Source organism: Paroedura picta, chromosome 3 (assembly GCF_049243985.1).
Source record: "Paroedura picta isolate Pp20150507F chromosome 3, Ppicta_v3.0, whole genome shotgun sequence".
Classification (NCBI taxonomy): Eukaryota; Metazoa; Chordata; class Lepidosauria; order Squamata; family Gekkonidae; genus Paroedura; species Paroedura picta.
In genome coordinates, this window is record NC_135371.1 from 690,469 (window position 1) to 708,844 (window position 18,376).

Genomic DNA, 18,376 nt, shown 5'->3' on the forward strand with positions numbered 1-18,376 from the left:
TGCTCAGTGAAATTAGCACTGTCAGGGCTGTGACTAACCCAAGGTCACCCCACTGGCAGCGTGTGGTGGAGGGGGAATCAAACCCGGCTTGCCACACTAGAAGCTGCTGATCCCGACCACGACACCAAGGGGCCTCTCAAGAGACACCCCAATGGCTCCAGCGGAGGTTCCCGACCCACCCTCCGTGGTCCTGGCCCTGAGGCGGCTGCCGCGCCCATCCCGGGGTAGGAGCCCCTGCTGGGCTGGGCTGGGCTGGGGGGGGGTCCTCTTCCTCCGGCCCAGCCCCCCCCCCCACCAGCAGTGACTCGACCCTCCCCTCCCCTCCCCTCGGAGGTCAGTTTCCCCCCCTTGACTTTTTGCGCGGAGAACAAAAGCGCAGCTCAGAGCAGCGGGAACCTCGCAGACTTGCCATGGGGGGGGGTCCACAGGCAAGCCCCCCCCCCCGTTTGCTTCCCGCAGAACTGCGCCCCGAGGGTTAAGGGGGGCGAGGCTGAGCTCCTAGAGAGGCTGCCGGGGGGGGGTCACTTCCTGCCAGCCCGCCCAGACCTCCCCCCCGTCCGCCTCCTCCTCCTGGAAAGCCGCCTTTGCTCCGCGCCTCAGCCCGACTTCCCCGCCCGCAGATCCGGTGAGCTGGGGATGCATGGGGGGGGGGGATGCAATGCGTGGGGGGCTCAAATGGGGGGGGCATGCCCGTTGAGGGTAGAGCTGAACCCCCCCCCTCCGTTCCCGGTGTGGTTTCTGCGCCGGAGGCTTTGCTGCCCCCCGCCCCCCCCCGGGGAATCGGGGCTTCGGGGTTTAGCACTGGGGCTCACGCGAGCAGGTCATTATTGCGGGTTTCCCCCCCCCCCGCGAGGGGGAGGGGCCCACAGGCATTTAAAGGACGCGGACGAGGACGATTCTTCATTGATTTCATTGATTCGACTTTCAGGCCGCCCATTGCGGAGGGCGCTTCCTCCGAGTTCGGGTTTTTTGAAAGGCTGTTAGCCGCCCCGAGGCTGTGGTCAGAGAGGGGTGACCAACACATTAAATTAAATCGAAATTAATAATAATAATAATAATTAATAATAATAATGATGACGGCTGCAAGATCTGCAGGAAGGTGGGTGAAATCAGCCCCCCCCTTTGACTTGGCCCTGAGCAGGGTTGAGCCCCCCTGACCCCCCCCCACCCCACACTGAGGAGGTTTCCCTGGGATGGAGCCCAGGAGGGACAGGAATCCTCCTTGGGACAGTCCGGCCTCAATGGAGGCTCTTCCCGGAGCCCCCCAAGCCCCTCTGGGGGGGGGGGAGATGCTCTGTCCTGCCCTTTATACCCAGGCGGCTCAGCTCCTCCCCTCCCGTGGGTCCCCTGGGCTCTGATTGGCTGGCCGGCACTCGGATTGGCATGAAGCCAAAGTCACAAGGATTGGTCCAGAGCCCTGGAGGAGAGGCGGGACCCTGGAAGATGATGGGCACCCAGGAAGGGGACACGAAATTGCACAGTAATAGAATGAATCTTCTCTCTCCCTGGCAGAACTTGACCTTACCTAATGAAGCAGGTAAAGAAAAGAGAGGGGGAAGTTCTCCACACAGCACTAAATGGATGCTTGGAATGTGGTATTGGGATGGGACCTCACTTTCATGAGGGACAGACGTATCAGTGGCTAAGTGGAGCCTCCATATTCAGGAGCAGGATACCTGTGAAGATCAGCTGTGGCGAGGGGGGCGGCAGCCACAGGGGAATCCTGTTCCCTTCTTGCCGGGCAGCCGCATGTCCCAGAGGCATTAGGTCACCCTGTGAGTAAAAGGTGCCGGATGAGGCGGATCTTGGGCCTGGCCTTGCAGGACCTGTTTCTCTCCATCCAGGGACGGCCTCTGTCTGCAGGCGTCTGACAAAGGGGCTCCCTCTTTTCCCTGCAGAGAGGAGTCTCCACGCCTTGCCGTCATCAGACCGGAGGGGGTCCCCTGATGCTCCCAGAACCCTCTTCTGGGCCTTGCACCGGTTCTGCTCTCCCTCCCCCTGAGAAGGAAACCGGCAGAAGAACGGGGAGATCCTGACTGCTGCGTCCCCAGCGATGCAGAGCGGGGCTGGAGGACGTGGGCGGGAGGCCGAAGGATTCCTCCTGAGCCAGGCCGAGCCAGTGAAGCCGGAGGACCAGGTGAGGGAGTTCCCCCAAGGCCAGAAAAGGTGGGAGAGGCTCTGCTCATACGCCTTTCTCCTCAAAGGCCTTCCTTCCTTCCTTCCTTCCTTCCTTCCTTCCTTCCTTCCTTCCTCCCTCCCTCCCTCCCTCCCTCCCTCCCTCCCTCACAGCTTTAAAACCTTTATTAGCTGCCTTTCTACCTCATGGAACCTCTCTGCCCTGTGGCTGGCCCTGCAGAGGAACTGGCTGGCCCCTGGGTGAGACAGGAGGCTGGACTGGAGGGACCCTCCCTGGCCTGACCCAGCAGGGCTCTTCTGAGGGTCTTCTCAGGGGAAGGCCTCGGCCTCTCTGCCCTGTGGCTGGCCCTGCAGAGGAACTGTCTGGCCCCTGGGTGAGACGGGAGGCTGGACTGGAGGGACCCTCCCTGGCCTGACCCAGCAGGGCTCTTCTGAGGGTCTCCTCAGGGGAAGGCCTCGGCCTCTCTGCCCTGTGGCTGGCCCTGCAGAGGAACTGGCTGGACCCTGGGAGAGACGGGAGGCTGGACTGGAGGGACCCTCCCTGGCCTGACCCAGCAGGGCTCTTCTAAGGGTCTTCTCAGGGGAAGGCCTCGGCCTCTCTGCCCTGTGGCTGGCCCTGCAGAGGAACTGGCTGGCCCCTGGGTGAGATGGGAGGCTGGACTGACCCAGCAGGGCTCTCCTGAGGGTCTTCTCAGGGGAAGGCCTCGGCCTCTCTGTCCTGTGGCTGGCCCTGCAGAGGAACTGGCTGGCCCCTGGGGGAGACGGGAGGCAGGACTGGAGGGACCCTCCCTGGCCTGACCCAGCAGGGCTCTTCTGAGGGTCTTCTCAGGGGAAGGCCTCGGCCTCCCTGCCCTGTGGCTGGCCCTGCAGAGGAACTGGCTGGCCCCTGGCTGAGACGGGAGGCTGGACTGGAGGGACCCTCCCTGGCCTGACCCAGCAGGGCTCTTCTGAGGGTCTTCTCAGGGGAAGGCCTCGGCCTCTCTGCCCTGTGGCTGGCCCTGCAGAGGAACTGGCTGGCCCCTGGGGGAGACGGGAGGCTGGACTGGAGGGACCCTCCCTGGCCTGACCCAGCAGGGCTCTTCTGAGGGTCTTCTCAGGGGAAGGCCTCGGCCTCTCTGCCCTGTGGCTGGCCCTGCAGAGGAACTGGCTGGCCCCTGGGGGAGACGGGAGGCTGGACTGGAGGGGCCCTCCCTGGCCTGACCCAGCAGGGCTCTTCTGAGGGTCTTCTCAGGGGAAGGCCTTGGCCTCTCTGCCCTGTGGCTGGCCCTGCAGAGGAAGTGGCTGGCCCATGGGTGAGACGGGAGGCTGGACTGGAGGGACCTTCACTGGTCTGACTCAGCAGGGCTCTTCTGAGGGTCTTCTCAGGGGAAGGCCTCGGCCTCTCTGCCCTGTGGCTGGCCCTGCAGAGGAACTGGCTGGCCCCTGGGTGAGACGGGAGGCTGGACTGGAGGGACCCTCCCTGGCCTGACCCAGCCGAGCCCCTCTGATGTTCTTATGGATCTCAGTGGCCAAATCTGACAGAACCAGGAATTTACCAGTGGCCACAGCAGTTTGAAGGTGTTCTGGAGTCCAGCTGCCACTTGTGTCCAGCAGCCCAGCCCAGCCGCAATCCCCCCTTGCCAAGGGAGTGTAGCCTCATCCAAGGCCAGTAACTCCTGAAGGCCCTGGTGTGGCTTCCTCCTGATCCAGAGGACTTTGTCAGGATTAAATTTCAGCTTCTTTAGCCTCATCTGAGCCCTTTTCAGGAAATCCCCATGAAAGAGCCTGTGCTTCCCTCTTGGCCAGGCGTCTACCAGGACCCTTCCTCTCCTAACCCCCTCCCCGGTTCTTCTCTGCCATTTCAGGGGCCATCGGAAGAAGCAGAGGAGGCCCCGGCAGCCCCTTGGCAGAGACTGTCCTTTTGTGGGGTGAAGCAGGAGACCAGTTCCCAGGCAGAAGGATCCCAGGCAGAAGGATCCCAGGCAGAAGGATCCCAGGCAGAAGGATCCCAGGCAGAGAACGTCACCGAGTGGGAAGAGCCGGTGAGAGACTTTCCTCCCCGAGGGCAGAAAAGGTGCACAAAGGCCTTCATGGGCCTGACCATGCGCCCTGCTCCCTTTTCTAACCCTTCCCCCTCCCCCTCCTTCTCTGCTCTTTCAGGGGCCGCTGGGAGGAGGAGCGGAGCGGAAGCCGGCAGTCCGTGGGCAGGGAAACCCCCCCTGCCAGGTGGAACAGGAGAGGGACGGAGGTGCCCCTTGGCTGGGTGAGGAGGGGGGTGGGGGGTGGGAGGGGGGGTCTTCCTTCCCCTGGGGCTGCTGTTCTCCTGGGGTTTCTCCCACCCTTAACAGGGTCTGCTGTTGTGAGTCCAAAGCAGGGCTGGGGATGCTGGGCAGGCGGCAGAGGGACGAGGCAACGTTCTCGCTAAGGGAGCAGAATACGAAAGGTATACAGAGAATAATTTCTCCATTTCAGTTATTCCCTCCCAGCAGTTCTCTCGGGGAGAATTTACTTCCAGCGGCTGAGGCAGGGAGGAAATTCGTTCCCTTTCTACTTTTCACAGGGGAATTGATGCGTCTGTTTCTGAGACTCAAGAGGGGCGTTTACCTTTTGTTCGTTAAGCTGCCAGGGGTGTGCTGATCTTGGTTTTAGGCCCTTGTCAGGATTGTAGAATCTCTGTCATAAATTAGCCTGAGTTCCTCCATGTCAGTTATATTGCTTGATGGGCCCTGGCGCCTGCTTGTCTTGGCCTTGTAGTTTTGTAAGCTATAAAGTAGAATAGCGATGTTATGTTAACCTTATCATGTTGTGGGCTCCCAGGGTTGTTGTCACCTCTCTCAAGGCTGAGAGATGGAATCCTGTTGTTTTAACACACATGTCTTTTCTCTCCTACCCCCCCCCTCTTGGGAACTGTCAAGTTTTGGGCGGGAGAAATGTATTGATAAGCTGGGGCAAATCTGGCCTCTGGTCAGATTTGACTTTCAGTCCAATGCGTATAGTGCTAATCAATAAAACTCTTTTCTTTTGGATAAGTTTTGTTGTGAGTTTCCTGTACGTCTGACATCAAGTCAAATCTCACAACTCCTTTCACCTGCAACAATGCAGGGCGAGGGACATACTTTTTCCGAGCAGGGAGAGGGCCTGGATTGGGACCTTTCCCAGGGCGACGGTGCCAGTGCGGGGCCGTACAGCTCGGGCATGCTGAGGGCAATCTCGGGAGTAACCCCGGGGCCCGAGGAATTTTTGGAACGACACGTCACCCAACGTAGGCGATTATCGAGGTACGACCGCCCTACTGGGGACGAAGTGTGGCCGGAGCACCTGGCACTGCCTAGCTACGGACTGGAGCCTGTGGGTGAGACGCAGGACTTGCAGTTTAAGCTGGACAGGGTGACCAACTGGCTGCAGGACCTTTCGGGTCGATTGGATCCGGAGGAAAAACGCCGGACACAGCGCCTGCTGAAGGAAGTGCTTGGTGGTGGTGCACCCGGTACCAGCGGGCGCAGGGTGAGCGGTGGGCTTGCCCTGCGGGAGCACGGCATGGCGGACACACAATCCGCAGCGGATGCTGAAGCGGTGGCCAGAGCCAGAGCGCAGCTGGAGATCGAGGCGGAGGCTGCGGCGCGAGCAAGAGCGCAGAGGGAAAGGGAGAACGAAGACGAGGAGCAAGACGACGCGGGTGGTGCTGGTGGCGACGGAGCCGGAGGCGACGGGGCCGGTGGCGACGGCGCGGACGGAGACGCCGAAGCAGCGGCGGCGGCAGCAGCAGCGGCGGCGGCGGCGGACGTTGCGGGAGCCGAGGCGGCGGCAGCTGCAGCGGCGCGAGAGGCAGCGGCGGCGGCCGCGCGGGCTGCCGAGGCGGCCAGGGTGGCTGAGCGCGCGAGAGTGGCGGCGGGACGAGGACGAGGCATCGGCCGGGGGGCAAGACCCCTGGTCCCAGCTCCGGCGCCGGCGGAATGGGGCCCAGGGCGCCTACCGCCCCACCTCCGTGGAGTAGAGATGCGGAGCACCTATAAATTCAAGGCCAAGTTTTCGGGGAACCCCGCAGAATTTCCTACGTTCCTAGTGCATCTCCAGGCCTATATGATGGACATGGGTTTTACGTTCCATGACGACGCCGAGCGGGTGCGCTTCGTGGGGCAAGCCCTGGAAGGCAAGGCTTCCAAATGGTTCCTGGACCTGTACCGTTACCATCCCCAAGCCATCCGTAACTACAACCACTTCCTGCGAGCCATGCGCCAGATGTATGTGGAGCCGTTTGAACGGGAGACGGCGGAGAAGAAACTCAGGGCTCACCGCCAAGGAAAGTTGTCAGTGGTGGAGTACGCCAGGGAATTTAAAGAGCTGGCGTCCTCGGTGCCAGATTGGACCGAACCCCAACGCGTGCTGGCGTTTGTGGGGGGCCTCGATCCCACCCTGGCGGATAAATGCCTCCTGCTGGAAGACCCGCTTACCGTCGACGGATGGGTCCAACTGGCGGGGGAGATGGAGAACCGCTTGGAGCGAGCCTCGATGATCCAAGTTTTGGCGGGGAAAACCGTGGCGAAGACATCCACCCCGGCGAAAGTCAAGCCCCGCGCGAAACTGGAGCCGACGGAGCGCACCCGGCGCATGGAGAAAGGTCTATGCTTGGGCTGCGGCCAAGCGGGGCATTTCCTCGCTCAATGCCCGTCCAAGGGGGGATCGACATCGAGAGCAGTGAGCAGCCTCCCCCCGAAAGCCCAGCCCTCCAAGAAAGCCGCTCCAAAGAAAAGCGCCAAGTCTCTGCTGGTGCCGGTGGCTGCTGCACCGGTAGTGGAAGACTCGGAGGATGGTAGCGAACCGGAGGATGGGGACCAAGCCGAGGTGCAGTCGGGAAACGAGGACGGTCTGCTGTAAAGGCGCCCCGCCAGCAGGCCGCCGAAAGGGGCAAACGCGCGGTGAGTGATTCCCCCTTGCTGCTTCTACCTGCCAATCTCTCCAACCCCAAGTCGGGGAAGACAGTGGGTGTCCGGTGTATCGTGGACTCCGGGTGTACCCAGTCGTTAGTGAGCCCAGCGCTGGCCGAGACTCTGGGGGTGGGAAGAGTGCCACTGAAAGAACCCTTGCCAATCACCCAATTAGATGGGAAATGTGCCCCGGGGGGGGAAGCCACGGTGAAAACGCGCCCGATGGACTTGGACATAAAAAAACATTGGGAGCAGATCCAGCCTTTGGTGGCCCCCCACTCTGCCTTCCCTTGTGTGTTGGGGCTGGATTGGCTAAAGGAACACGATCCCCTAGTGAAATGGAAAGAAGGGACAGTAGAGTTCACCTCGCCCGCTTGCGAGCAGCACGCGCGGGCACGGAGTCCCCCGAGGGCAGGGGTTGTGGCCGCGCTAGGATCCGGGGGGGCAGCGCTCCCCGCCGAGTACCGGGACTTTGCTGATGTGTTCGCGGAGGTGGAGTGCAACCAACTTCCCCCCCACCGTAAGACTGACTGTGCGATTGAATTGAAAAAAGGGGAGCCCCTCCCGAAAGCCAAGCTTTATTCAATGAGCCCGCGGGAAATGGCGGAGCTTAGGGAATTTTTGGACAAAAACTTGGCGAGGGGCTTCATTAAGCCGGCCACCTCGTCCTTGGCGGCCCCGGTTCTCTTTGTAAAGAAAAAAGACGGTTCTCTGCGTTTGTGCACCGACTACCGGGGGTTGAACGCAGTCTCCACTTGCAACGCCTACCCACTTCCCCTGATAAAAGACTTATTAGGCCACTTGGGGAAGGCGCGAATTTTCACGAAACTGGATTTAAGAGAAGCCTATTACCGGGTTCGAATAAAGAAGGGACACGAATATTTAACGGCATTTAACACGCCCCTGGGGCAGTTCGAGTACACCGTAATGCCGTTCGGCCTCGCCGGCGCTCCGGGCGTGTTCATGAATATGATTAATGAAATTATGCATGATTTATTGTACCAAGGGGTGTTGGTGTATATTGATGATATTCTTGTGTATTCAGAAAATGTTGAGAGTCATGTTAACCTGGTCCGTGAAGTGCTCCGCCGCTTGAGGGAGCACCAGTTGTTTGCTAAGCTGTCAAAATGCGAGTTCCACCAAAAGGCGGTAGAGTTTCTGGGTTTCCGCGTCTCCCAAGCTGGGATTGAAATGGACCCGGGCAAGGTACGGGACCTACTAGCGTGGGAACCTCCCCGTACTAGGAGGCAATTGCAAAGTTTCTTAGGGTTCGCTAATTTCTACAGAACCTTTATCCCCAATTTTGCCAAAGTAGCATTGCCTCTCACTGATTTGTTAAAGACCAAACAAGGGGGGAAGACAGCTACCCGTCCAGGGGCACCTCTCCAGTGGACACCCCCATGCCAAGACGCGTTTGACAGACTAAAATTGTTGTTCACGTCCGAACCGGTGCTGGCCCATGCTGACCCATCCAAGCAATTCACGGTGCAAGTAGATTCCTCGGACGTGGCAATGGGGGCCGTGATCCTCCAAGAGGGGGAGGATGGGAAATTGCACCCGCTGGCCTATCTTTCTAAGAAATTCTCTGGGGCAGAACGAAACTGGGCCATTTGGGAAAAGGAAGCGGCGGCTGTCAAATTGGCTCTTTCCACTTGGCGGCATTGGTTAGAGGGATCCGCAGTGCCATTTGTGGTCTGGACAGATCATAAAAACCTCCAGGCGCTCAAGCAGCCCCGCTCGCTTTCAGCAAAACAGATGAGGTGGGCGGAGTTTTTTGCTCGCTTCAACTTCTCCCTTAAACATCTGCCTGGCAAAATGAACTTTCTAGCAGACGCCCTGTCGCGCCTGCCCCAGTACAACAGCAAACGAGACCCATTGGTGGACACGGTATTCACCCCCGCCCAACTGGGGATGGCCGCGGTGACGCGTAGTCACACGAAACCGGTAACACCCATCCCAGGGGGTTGGGTCCAGAAGGAGTTATCACAGGACTTGGAATTTTGCTCCCTCCGCCCCGATCTGATTGAGAAAGGGGGGCTCTTTTTCAAAGGCGAGCGGCTTTTCGTCCCAGCTGCGGCCAGGAGTGAGGTTTTGAAACTTTGCCACGATGCAAAAACAGCTGGACATTTTGGGTTTGTGAAAACCCTACATCTGGTCAGGAGACAATATTGGTGGCCTACTTTGCGCAGAGATGTGGAGAAGTATGTGCAAGGGTGCCCCACTTGTATCACCTCGAAACCTGCTGGGGGTAAAAAGAAGGGACTATTGCAACCCCAGCCCACTCCCTCTCGGCCCTGGTCCGATGTCACTATGGATTTTATTACGGACTTACCCCCCAGCCATGGAAAGACTGTCATTTGGGTGGTAGTAGATGCCTTTTCGAAACAGGCTCATTTTATCCCATGCTCAGCTTTGCCTACTGCAGCGAAATTGGCCTCGATGTTTATTAACCACGTGGTACGTCTGCACGGGATCCCGACACGTGTCCTGACGGATCGGGGCCCCCAGTTCGTTGCCAAGTTCTGGCGGGAGCTCCTGAGGCTGTTAGGCATAGAGCAAGCCCTCACCTCAGGCTATCACCCCGAGTCGAATGGCCAGACCGAGAGGGTCAACCAGATTTTGGAACAGTACTTGCGTTGCTTCATCAATCATCAGCAAGATGACTGGGTGTCTTTATTGCCACTCGCTGAGTTTGCCTACAACAATGGGGCCCACGCCTCGACGGGTGTATCCCCCTTCAAGGTGGTGTATGGGACCGATCTGGTGGCAGCACCCACCTGGGACCTTTGCTCCACCGAAGTTCCTGACATTACTAAGTGGGCTGCCTCCATCAGTGCTGGGTGGCCAGAAATAGTTGCCAGCCTCAAAGGGGCGAAGCATGCCTATAAAACCCAGGCAGATAAAAAACGGGTGCCTGCACCAGACTGGAAAGTGGGAGACTTGGCCTATTTGTCCACTAAGAATTTGCGTTGTCAACAGAAATCTAAGAAGCTGGGCCCAAAATATGTGGGCCCATTTAAAGTGATTAAATTAATCAATGCTGTAACAGTGGAACTTGCTTTGCCCAAGACTTATAGGAATGTGCATCCGGTTTTTCATTCCAGCCTGCTGCGGAGAGCTCCTGTCCCGGACGAATGGCACCCTCCCCCAGCTACACCGGTACCGATTTACATCGACAAAGACACCCACTATGAAGTGAACCAGATATTGGACTCTCGTCTGCATAAGGGTCGCCTCCAGTACTTGGTTGATTGGAAAGATTTTCCCTCTGGAGACAAAGAGTGGGTTGAGGCCGGGAATGTGAAGGCGCCCCGCCTCCTCCGAGCTTTCCATCGAGCATTCCCTGATTGTCCTCGTCCGGTAGATGCCGGCTGATTGGGGGAGTGAGTTAGTTTTAGTGCGGAGGAATGTCAGGATTGTAGAATCTCTGTCATAAATTAGCCTGAGTTCCTCCATGTCAGTTATATTGCTTGATGGGCCCTGGCGCCTGCTTGTCTTGGCCTTGTAGTTTTGTAAGCTATAAAGTAGAATAGCGATGTTATGTTAACCTTATCATGTTGTGGGCTCCCAGGGTTGTTGTCACCTCTCTCAAGGCTGAGAGATGGAATCCTGTTGTTTTAACACACATGTCTTTTCTCTCCTACCCCCCCCTCTTGGGAACTGTCAAGTTTTGGGCGGGAGAAATGTATTGATAAGCTGGGGCAAATCTGGCCTCTGGTCAGATTTGACTTTCAGTCCAATGCGTATAGTGCTAATCAATAAAACTCTTTTCTTTTGGATAAGTTTTGTTGTGAGTTTCCTGTACGTCTGACAGCCCTCTGTTTTGTGAGTCTCAATCCTTGCTCTTTGTTAACTGCTGTCAATTTAGCGTCCTCTGTTCTGTCTATGGGGGGGGGAGCCAATTTAACTTCTGGGGGGGGACGAGGGCCAAAGGGGGGAGGAGCTGCAGCAAAAGAAAGCTTGTTCTCTCTAAACTCAATGAGGGCTAGTCTCTCTGTGTCTTTCTTGGGCAAGGATACCCTTGGGGGAGAATATAAGCTCTGTAGTTGTTGGGGGCTTCCAAGGTGAAGACCAGTGTCTGGGGTTGGGCCAGGGGATGAGCAGACCAAACATCTTCCCGCCCCCCCTTGTCTCCCCCACAGGCGCTGGAAGGGTGTTGGATGCGAATTCTGGGGCTTTCCTTCATTGTGATGGAGCAGAGACACCTTCTGTGCAGATGGATCAGGTAGGGGAGGAGCCTGTAAGGAGGCGGGGGATGGGTGGGAGACCCCACTGTTAGCAGTCAGACCCCTCCTCTCATGGAGGGGTAGTGTCTAGATGGAAAACCATAAACACCCTTCCTCTGAGATCATTTCAGATTTCACAAGCAACTCACTGCCTGGCCCAAAATGACACTAAAATGGATGCCAACCGGAGACAGGTCTGGACCTATAGTCTAGTAGGGTGGGAAAGCACGGCTAATCCACTAACAAGCTTCTACCCACTCCAGGGAAATGCATAATTTAGGACAATAAGTCTACCGGGAACCTATTGTTTAATGTCCAACAATCACTCTCACTTCTCCTCACCAATTTACCCTAATTAAGTATTTACCAAACCTGACAGCTTTTCCCGTATGGTACTCACAAGGTCATGTACATCTATAGTACCAGTTATGGAAAGAAGTAATTAAAAGAGACTTGTTGCTAGTCCCAAGAGACAGTGGAAACAGATGGGACTAGCAACAATGGGAAAGCATCTGCCATTAATCACTACCCTTAACATTTTTATTCCCCCCCATGTTTTTGTGAACAACAATTGAACCCAAAGGACTGATTTTGTTTTTCTAGGAAAGAACCATCCAGTCTTCATCATCATGCTGCATACTTGTTACTGCTTGCTGATTTACTACTAATTTACTCTCTCCTTATATCTGTACTGTTAGTGGTCAATAACCATAATAAACTGATTAGGTTTTTTGATGAACCAAAGCTGGTTTCTTTTGAGGGCTCTCTTGAGGAAACAATCCCTGAAGACTCCCGGTTACCACCTCTCGCTTTGTCTCCTCTGCCAGTTCCCCCAGCTAATAAGGAAGCTGCCTCTTTGTGTAGCACCACGTAGCTCTGCCCCCTTCATATCTGCCTGTGTGGCTGAAAGGATCTCTACCCATTGGCTTCTTTCTGAACTGCCCACAAGAATGGCCCTGAGCAACACAGGGGGAAAAGCTTTATCTGATTCCTGCAGGAGAAGTCCTGGCTCATGGTCCTCGTGGACTCTGGCCGGATTGATTAAGGGATTATGTTTCCTCCTTCTTTCAGGGCTGGGTGACCTTTGAAGACGTGTCTGTGGATTTCTCAGAAGAGGAGTGGGCTCTGCTGGACCCAGGCCAAAGGGCCCTGTACAGGGAAGTCATGGAGGAGAATTATGGAAACCTGGCCTCTCTCGGTAAGACTCATCCCTCTGCCGGCAGCTGATACTAACCGTAGGAATTGCCTCAACGGTATGGTGGTTTCTACCTGCTCCCTTGTCCTTCACGCCCAAGTTCTGGCCTCTGCGCCCTTCTTGAAAACCAAGAACAAGATTCCTGACCCCGGTGATGTGCCCTACGAAGGGGGAAGGGAAAAGTCCTGCTCTGTGAAGACCTCCAAGGGTTAGATACGCACCACTGTTAGCCCTTCCCAGCCATCCCTGTGCCGTAAAACGCTACATCCTCCTTTTCCCGGAAAACAGGGTGGTTGGGTCTCTTCACAGAGACAGGGACAGAAGCTGCATTTGGAGTTTCCAGACTCAGCTGTCAGAGGCTGGTTCCTAATCTGCCTTTGGAGGAAGTTGGGCCGCTCGAGAGAGCTACTCTCCCATTCAGGGCTTCCCTTCCCTGTCCTGGGGCCCAGAGCTGTTCTGCTAGCTTTTGGTCTGCAATGACCTTTTGGCAGGGTGGTCCCAAAACATGCTAGCCAGGCTGATAGAGCAGAGGCCCATGAGTGACTCTTAGCCACAAGGCCTAGATGGGGCACTCCCTAGATGGGGTTCTGAATCTCCTGGGGGGGGGCAAGAGTGGGAGGGCTTCTGGAGTTCTGGCCCTGCTGGTGGGTCACCTGTTGGCCCCTGGGGTTTGACCACTGTGGGACACAGAGTGTTGGATCTGATAGGCAACTGGCCTGATCCAACATGGCTTCTCTCCTGTTCTTAAGATGAGCCCCCCTTTCGGAACTACGCTTATGTTTCTGGTTGGAAAGGTTACTCATCCAGAAAAGGGTCTCTTGCGGCCCAGCTGTTTTCCTTGAACGGGAGACCTCGAGGACTGTGACTTCATGCCAGCAACACAATAGCTGTGTCACAGAATTACCCATGGAAAGAATTGGTGTCTCTCTACATAGATTTTCAGTTATACAGAATATGTTCATCAGGTTTGTCTTATTTCCCATTCAGTTGGTTTCTCCCTTTATTTCTACAGGGAAGGAGAACAAGAGCCACGAAGAACGGCCAAGAAGGGAAAATGAAGTCAAACAGAGGTGGAGGGAGGAACCTCCTAGTCCTGAAGGTGCCGAGTGCCATGAAATCACAGAGCAAGAAGCAAGTCACAAAGGAAAGGAAGGGATGTCATCTGCTTTGCATGCAGGCATCTTAGCTGGCTCAACTCTTAGCACGCAACGGAGAATGCCAGATGGGGAGGAATTGTCACAACCATTGGAGAATACAAAGAGTGTCAGTCAGAGCAAAAACTTACCTAATTTACATAAACGATGGCATGCAGAGAAGCCACACAAATGCTCAGAGTGCGGAAAGAGCTTCCATCAACATTGGGCTCTTTCTTCCCATCAAAGAATCCACACAGGAGAAAAACCATATCAATGCTCAGACTGTGGAAAGAGATTCTCTCATAGTGGAAATCTTGCCTCTCATAAAAAAATTCACACTATGGAGAAACCATATCAATGTCCCCAGTGTGGGAAGAGCTTCAGTTACAGTTCAGGACTTTCTTACCATCAAAGAATCCACACAGGGGAGAAACCATATAAATGCTCTGAGTGTGGAAAGAATTTCAGGGACAGTGGAAAACTTACTTCCCATCAAAGAATCCACACAGGAGAGAAACCATATTGCTGCTCTGAGTGTGGAAAGAGTTTTAGTCGGAGCACAAGCTTGACTTACCATGAAAAGATCCACACAGATGAGAAACCGTATCAATGCTCCGAATGTGGAAAGAGCTTCCGTGACAGTTCGGGTCTTTCTTGTCATCAGAGAACCCACACAGGAGAGAAACCATATAAATGCTCAGAATGTGGAAAGAACTTTAGGGAGAATGGAATACTTGTTCGTCATCAGCTGATCCACACAGGAGAGAAACCATATAAATGCTCTGAATGTGGAAAAAGTTTTACTCGGAGCATGAGCCTTACTTATCACCACAGAATCCACACAGGGGAGAAACCTTATACATGCTTGGAATGTGGTAAGATGTTCAGGGACAGTAGAAAACTTGCTTGTCATCAAAGAATTCACACAGGAGAGAAACCATACACATGCTCAGATTGTGGAAGGAGCTTTTCTCAGAGTGGAAATCTCGCCTCTCATCAAAAAATCCACACCATGGAGAAACCATATAAATGTCCCCAGTGTGGGAAGAGCTTCATTCACAGCAGAGATCTTGCTTGTCATCAAAGAATCCACACAGGGGAGAAACCATTTCAATGCTCTGAGTGTGGAAAGAGTTTTACTCGGAGCCTGAGCCTTACTTACCATGAAAGGATCCACACAGGTGAGAAACCCTATAAATGCTCTGAATGTGGAAAGAGCTTTTGCTACAGTTCAGGTCTTTTTTCTCATCAAAGAACCCACTCAGAAGAGAAACCATATCAGTGCTATGAGTGCGGAAAGAGCTTCCGTCAATGTTCGAGTCTCTCTTCCCATAAAAAAATCCACACAGGAGAGAAGCCATATAAATGTGTACAATGTGGGAAAAGCTTCAGTTCTACTTCAGGTCTTTCTTACCATCAAAGAAACCACACGGGGGAGAAACCATATCAATGCTCTGACTGTGGGAAAAGTTTTAGTCGGCGCTTGAGCCTTACGTACCACCGAAGGATCCACACAGGGGAGAAACCATATAGATGCTCTGAGTGTGGAAAGAGCTTCCGTCAGAGTTCAGCTCTGTTTTCCCATCAAAGAACCCACTCGGAAGATAAACCATATCATTGCTCTGAATGTGGAAAGAGCTTTCGTCACAGTTCGGGTCTTTTTTCCCATCAAAAAGTCCACACAGGAGAGAAACCACATCAGTGTTCTGAGTGTGGAAAGAGCTTTAGTCAGAGGACGCACCTCACTTCCCACCGAAGGATCCACACAGGAGAGAAACCATATAAATGCGTACAATGCGGAGAGGATTTCAGTCGCAGTTCAGGTCTTTTTTGCCACCAAAGAAGCCATGATAGGCAAGCCATCAAAATTAACAAGGCAAACACCATCTTAAGTGTCAGTAGCTTGAGTTCATAAGCCAATTTCAACTTTAGTTGCTTTCACAATTCGGTAAAATGTTCCTGTCCTGTTTATAGAAGAATGTGTCAAGTGGGCAAGGGGGCAAGATGTCTAGCCAAGGGGTCTGGGGACGTAGCTGAATAAGGGGAACTGCTGAGCTAGGGAGATAACTGCCCTTGTGAAGCTTGTTTTGCTTTCCTCTGAGGTTCTCGATCAAAGGGACGAGAGGGTGCCACGCTCTCTCTCTCTCTCTCTCTCTCTCTCTCTCTCTCTCCTGGCTGGGTGTTTTGGAGATAACTGCAGCTGGGAAGGGAAGGGACGGTGAAAGAGGCAGCTCCCAGTTTGCCCTTCGCTGCCCTTTAACCCTCAACCCTTCTGGGGATGTGGTTAGGTGGCTTGTGAAGGGCAGTGCTGCCACCCGAATCAGAGATACCACCACCCCAGCAGTAGGAAAGAACAAGAGATTTGGATGTCGTGCCAGTTTGTGGTATGATAGAGTTACAGTGAATGTGGGTTTTAAAAGTCAGTATATTAGCCATGCCATTTTGAGAATATGGAATAAGTTCAAACCTAACTGTGTCTGGAAGCCCCTTTGAGGCTCCCAATATAAGATGCATTTTTTAAGATGAGAAATGATAACTAAATATAAGTGGTTAACATCGTAGCCTTCTCCCAAGTAGCATGTAAAATGAAATCAAGAGAAGCGTTGATGGCAGAAGGACAGTCCTGCTGGTGGTTCTTTTATGCACAATTATTAGTGAGGTTTAAAGCCGATAACAGGCTTCTGAACAATCTACAACTGAATTGGAAACAGAATTTTGTACAAATGATGGACATTTTATTGCTAAGATGTATAAACTTTTGTTGAAATTTGAGACAGAGGTTGAACAAGTGAAAACATCTGATAACATGGACAAATATACATATAGATATAATATACAACTGGAACAATGGGAAAATATGTAACTGAAAGGGTTAAAATATACATTAAGCTCCAGTCTTGAAAAGATTTTTCATAAAATAATATATCATTGGTATATGTCACCAGATAAATTAGTTTTAAAATGTTTGAAAATGCTTTGAATGTATGTTAGAAATGTGAACTTTTATGGTGGATGTGCAAGAAAGCCAAAAAAAAAAGAAAAAAATTGGATACAGATTCATTCATTAATCCAGAACATTTTAAACACTAATATACAAGTGAAACTAGCGGCTTTTTCTGAGGGATTAACTGTCAACTAGAAAAAAGGTGTGGAACTTTGTCTTTATATTTGACTATATTTGATTATAATACGGTAATGTATTTGCAACTGAATGTTTTTAAACCCTGATGTTTCCCCCCTGAGCTGACAAAGGAAGGGCAGGATATAAAATTAATAATAATTATTATTATTATATGTTTGTAATTTCATTTGGGAGGGAAAGTTCCACCTCCGAGTCAAGAAGGTGGGAGGGGGGCTGTCCATCCATCCGCACCCTCCTTGTATCGCTTCTCCTCAGACTGCTTTCTCCGGCCTCCTCCCCTACTCAAGCCTCATATCTACCCCGGAGGTAGGGGGGGGGCGCTCTTTTAATTTGTTTCATCGCAACCATCTTGGGGTTTAATCTACGTGATGTAACTTTTTTTAGGGGTAGTTTTATTGGGGATTTTATGTATTTTTTCTGTAACCCACCACGAGCCTTCGGGGAGTGGTGGGATAAAAATCAAAACAATCAAATAAATAAATAAAGTGGCAGGAGAAGTCCCAAAAGGGCCCCCCCCCACTTGTCACCATCCCTGGAGATTGGGGGTGGGGATTATGGAGAGGATTTTGAGAAGGGATTTCTGCCAGAACCTCCCTCTGAAGCTGCCATGTTCTCTGGAGTGACGGATCTCCACAGTCTGGGGGTCAGCTGGAATCCCAGGGGCTGGATCCGTGGTAGATCTTGTGGGTCAGAAACTCAGAGACGGCAGAGACTCTTGAAACTGCCTCAGAACTTTGCCTTCAGGGGGCATATTGTGTCAGCAGGAGATATTTTACACAGTTCTTATCTTTCACTGCTTAGCATAACAAATTGTCTATGTGTCCTTTAATTATTCACTAAACAGTATAAAGCTGAAGTTGTGTGCAGCCAACTCACTCCCTACCTGATTGGTCCTGGAGGTTGCTGCTAATAGGGAGGGGCCACTCTACCAGTAAGGGCCAATCAGTTCAAATTGCACTCTGCCAATGAGGGCCAATCAGTTCAAATTGCATGCAGACAACTCAATCCCTACCTGATTGGCCCTCCCTAAGCATGCAGCCAATAAGAAGAGAATGGTCTGCCAATGAGGACCAGTCATAGGGCTTATCTGTCCTCCTTCCCCTTCCTGCTGCTTGCTGGGTGGGAGAGGTGCTGGCTTCTTTGAAAGTCCTGCTGCTGGTAAGTTGCTCCATTCTCAGCCTCTTCCCACCCTCCATCTCCCCCAGGCAAGGGGGGGGGGAAGCCAGCTGCTTCCTTTGCCTCCTGTGTTGGTCTCAGCTTTCAGCTCCCTGTTGGAGAGAAGCACAGCTGAGCGGACGCAGGAAGCCAGAGAGAGTCAGTATTTCAAAAGCAGGATGCCCAGGGACAGGCATAGTGCAAAGAATGTCTTACCTCAGTCCGGGGAGTCAAAGGTTCCTTCCGGCAGTCCAAGGACATCAGCAGAAGGAGCCGGTCGCAGGCTGTGCCCACCACCCAGGCCTCCCCGCCTCAAGTTAATATAGGCTGTCAGGAGCCTCTCAGGGCTTACTCTGGGATTACTCCCAGGCTCTTGCAGGCAGCAGCTGCCTTACTAACATGGTGAGGTGCCTGTTAGAGTGGAGCTCTCTTCTAGCTCATAGCTGGCATTGCTTAATTGGCTCAGGTGAGCCAGGTGGGCT

General features: G+C 53.6%; 3 protein-coding genes across 8 annotated transcripts in view; 2 read left to right on the plus strand and 1 right to left on the minus strand.

Annotated features, from left to right (window-relative positions):
* Positions 1–18,376, minus strand: part of LOC143833796 (uncharacterized) — a 39,090-nt gene that overhangs the window by 10,237 nt on the left and 10,477 nt on the right. The window contains 2 exon segments of the mRNA XM_077330022.1: positions 5,512–5,637; positions 6,567–6,696. Coding sequence (XP_077186137.1) covers positions 5,512–5,637; positions 6,567–6,696 — 256 coding nt within the window.
* Positions 373–16,762, plus strand: LOC143833930 (uncharacterized). 5 transcript variants are annotated; one of them, XM_077330264.1, is made up of 7 exons: positions 374–625; positions 1,899–2,137; positions 3,981–4,157; positions 4,276–4,378; positions 11,183–11,265; positions 12,338–12,464; positions 13,474–16,762. In XM_077330264.1, exons 2-7 carry the CDS (start codon positions 2,054–2,056, stop codon positions 15,510–15,512), a joined length of 2,613 nt encoding a protein of 870 aa, XP_077186379.1. In that variant the 5' UTR covers positions 374–625; positions 1,899–2,053; the 3' UTR covers positions 15,513–16,762. The 5 variants fall into 5 exon arrangements, with proteins under 5 accessions (XP_077186383.1, XP_077186379.1, XP_077186382.1 ...); XM_077330267.1 differs by having other exon boundaries at positions 4,276–4,363; XM_077330266.1 differs by lacking the exon at positions 374–625 and adding an exon at positions 932–1,099.
* Positions 4,421–11,174, plus strand: LOC143834025 (uncharacterized). Of its 2 annotated transcripts, none has more exons than XM_077330526.1 (2): positions 4,421–4,558; positions 4,676–7,260. In XM_077330526.1, the coding sequence occupies exon 2, from the start codon at positions 5,212–5,214 to the stop codon at positions 6,988–6,990; it is 1,779 nt and encodes a 592-aa protein (XP_077186641.1). In that variant the 5' UTR covers positions 4,421–4,558; positions 4,676–5,211; the 3' UTR covers positions 6,991–7,260. The 2 variants fall into 2 exon arrangements, with proteins under 2 accessions (XP_077186641.1, XP_077186640.1); XM_077330525.1 differs by adding an exon at positions 10,145–11,174 and having other exon boundaries at positions 4,427–7,031.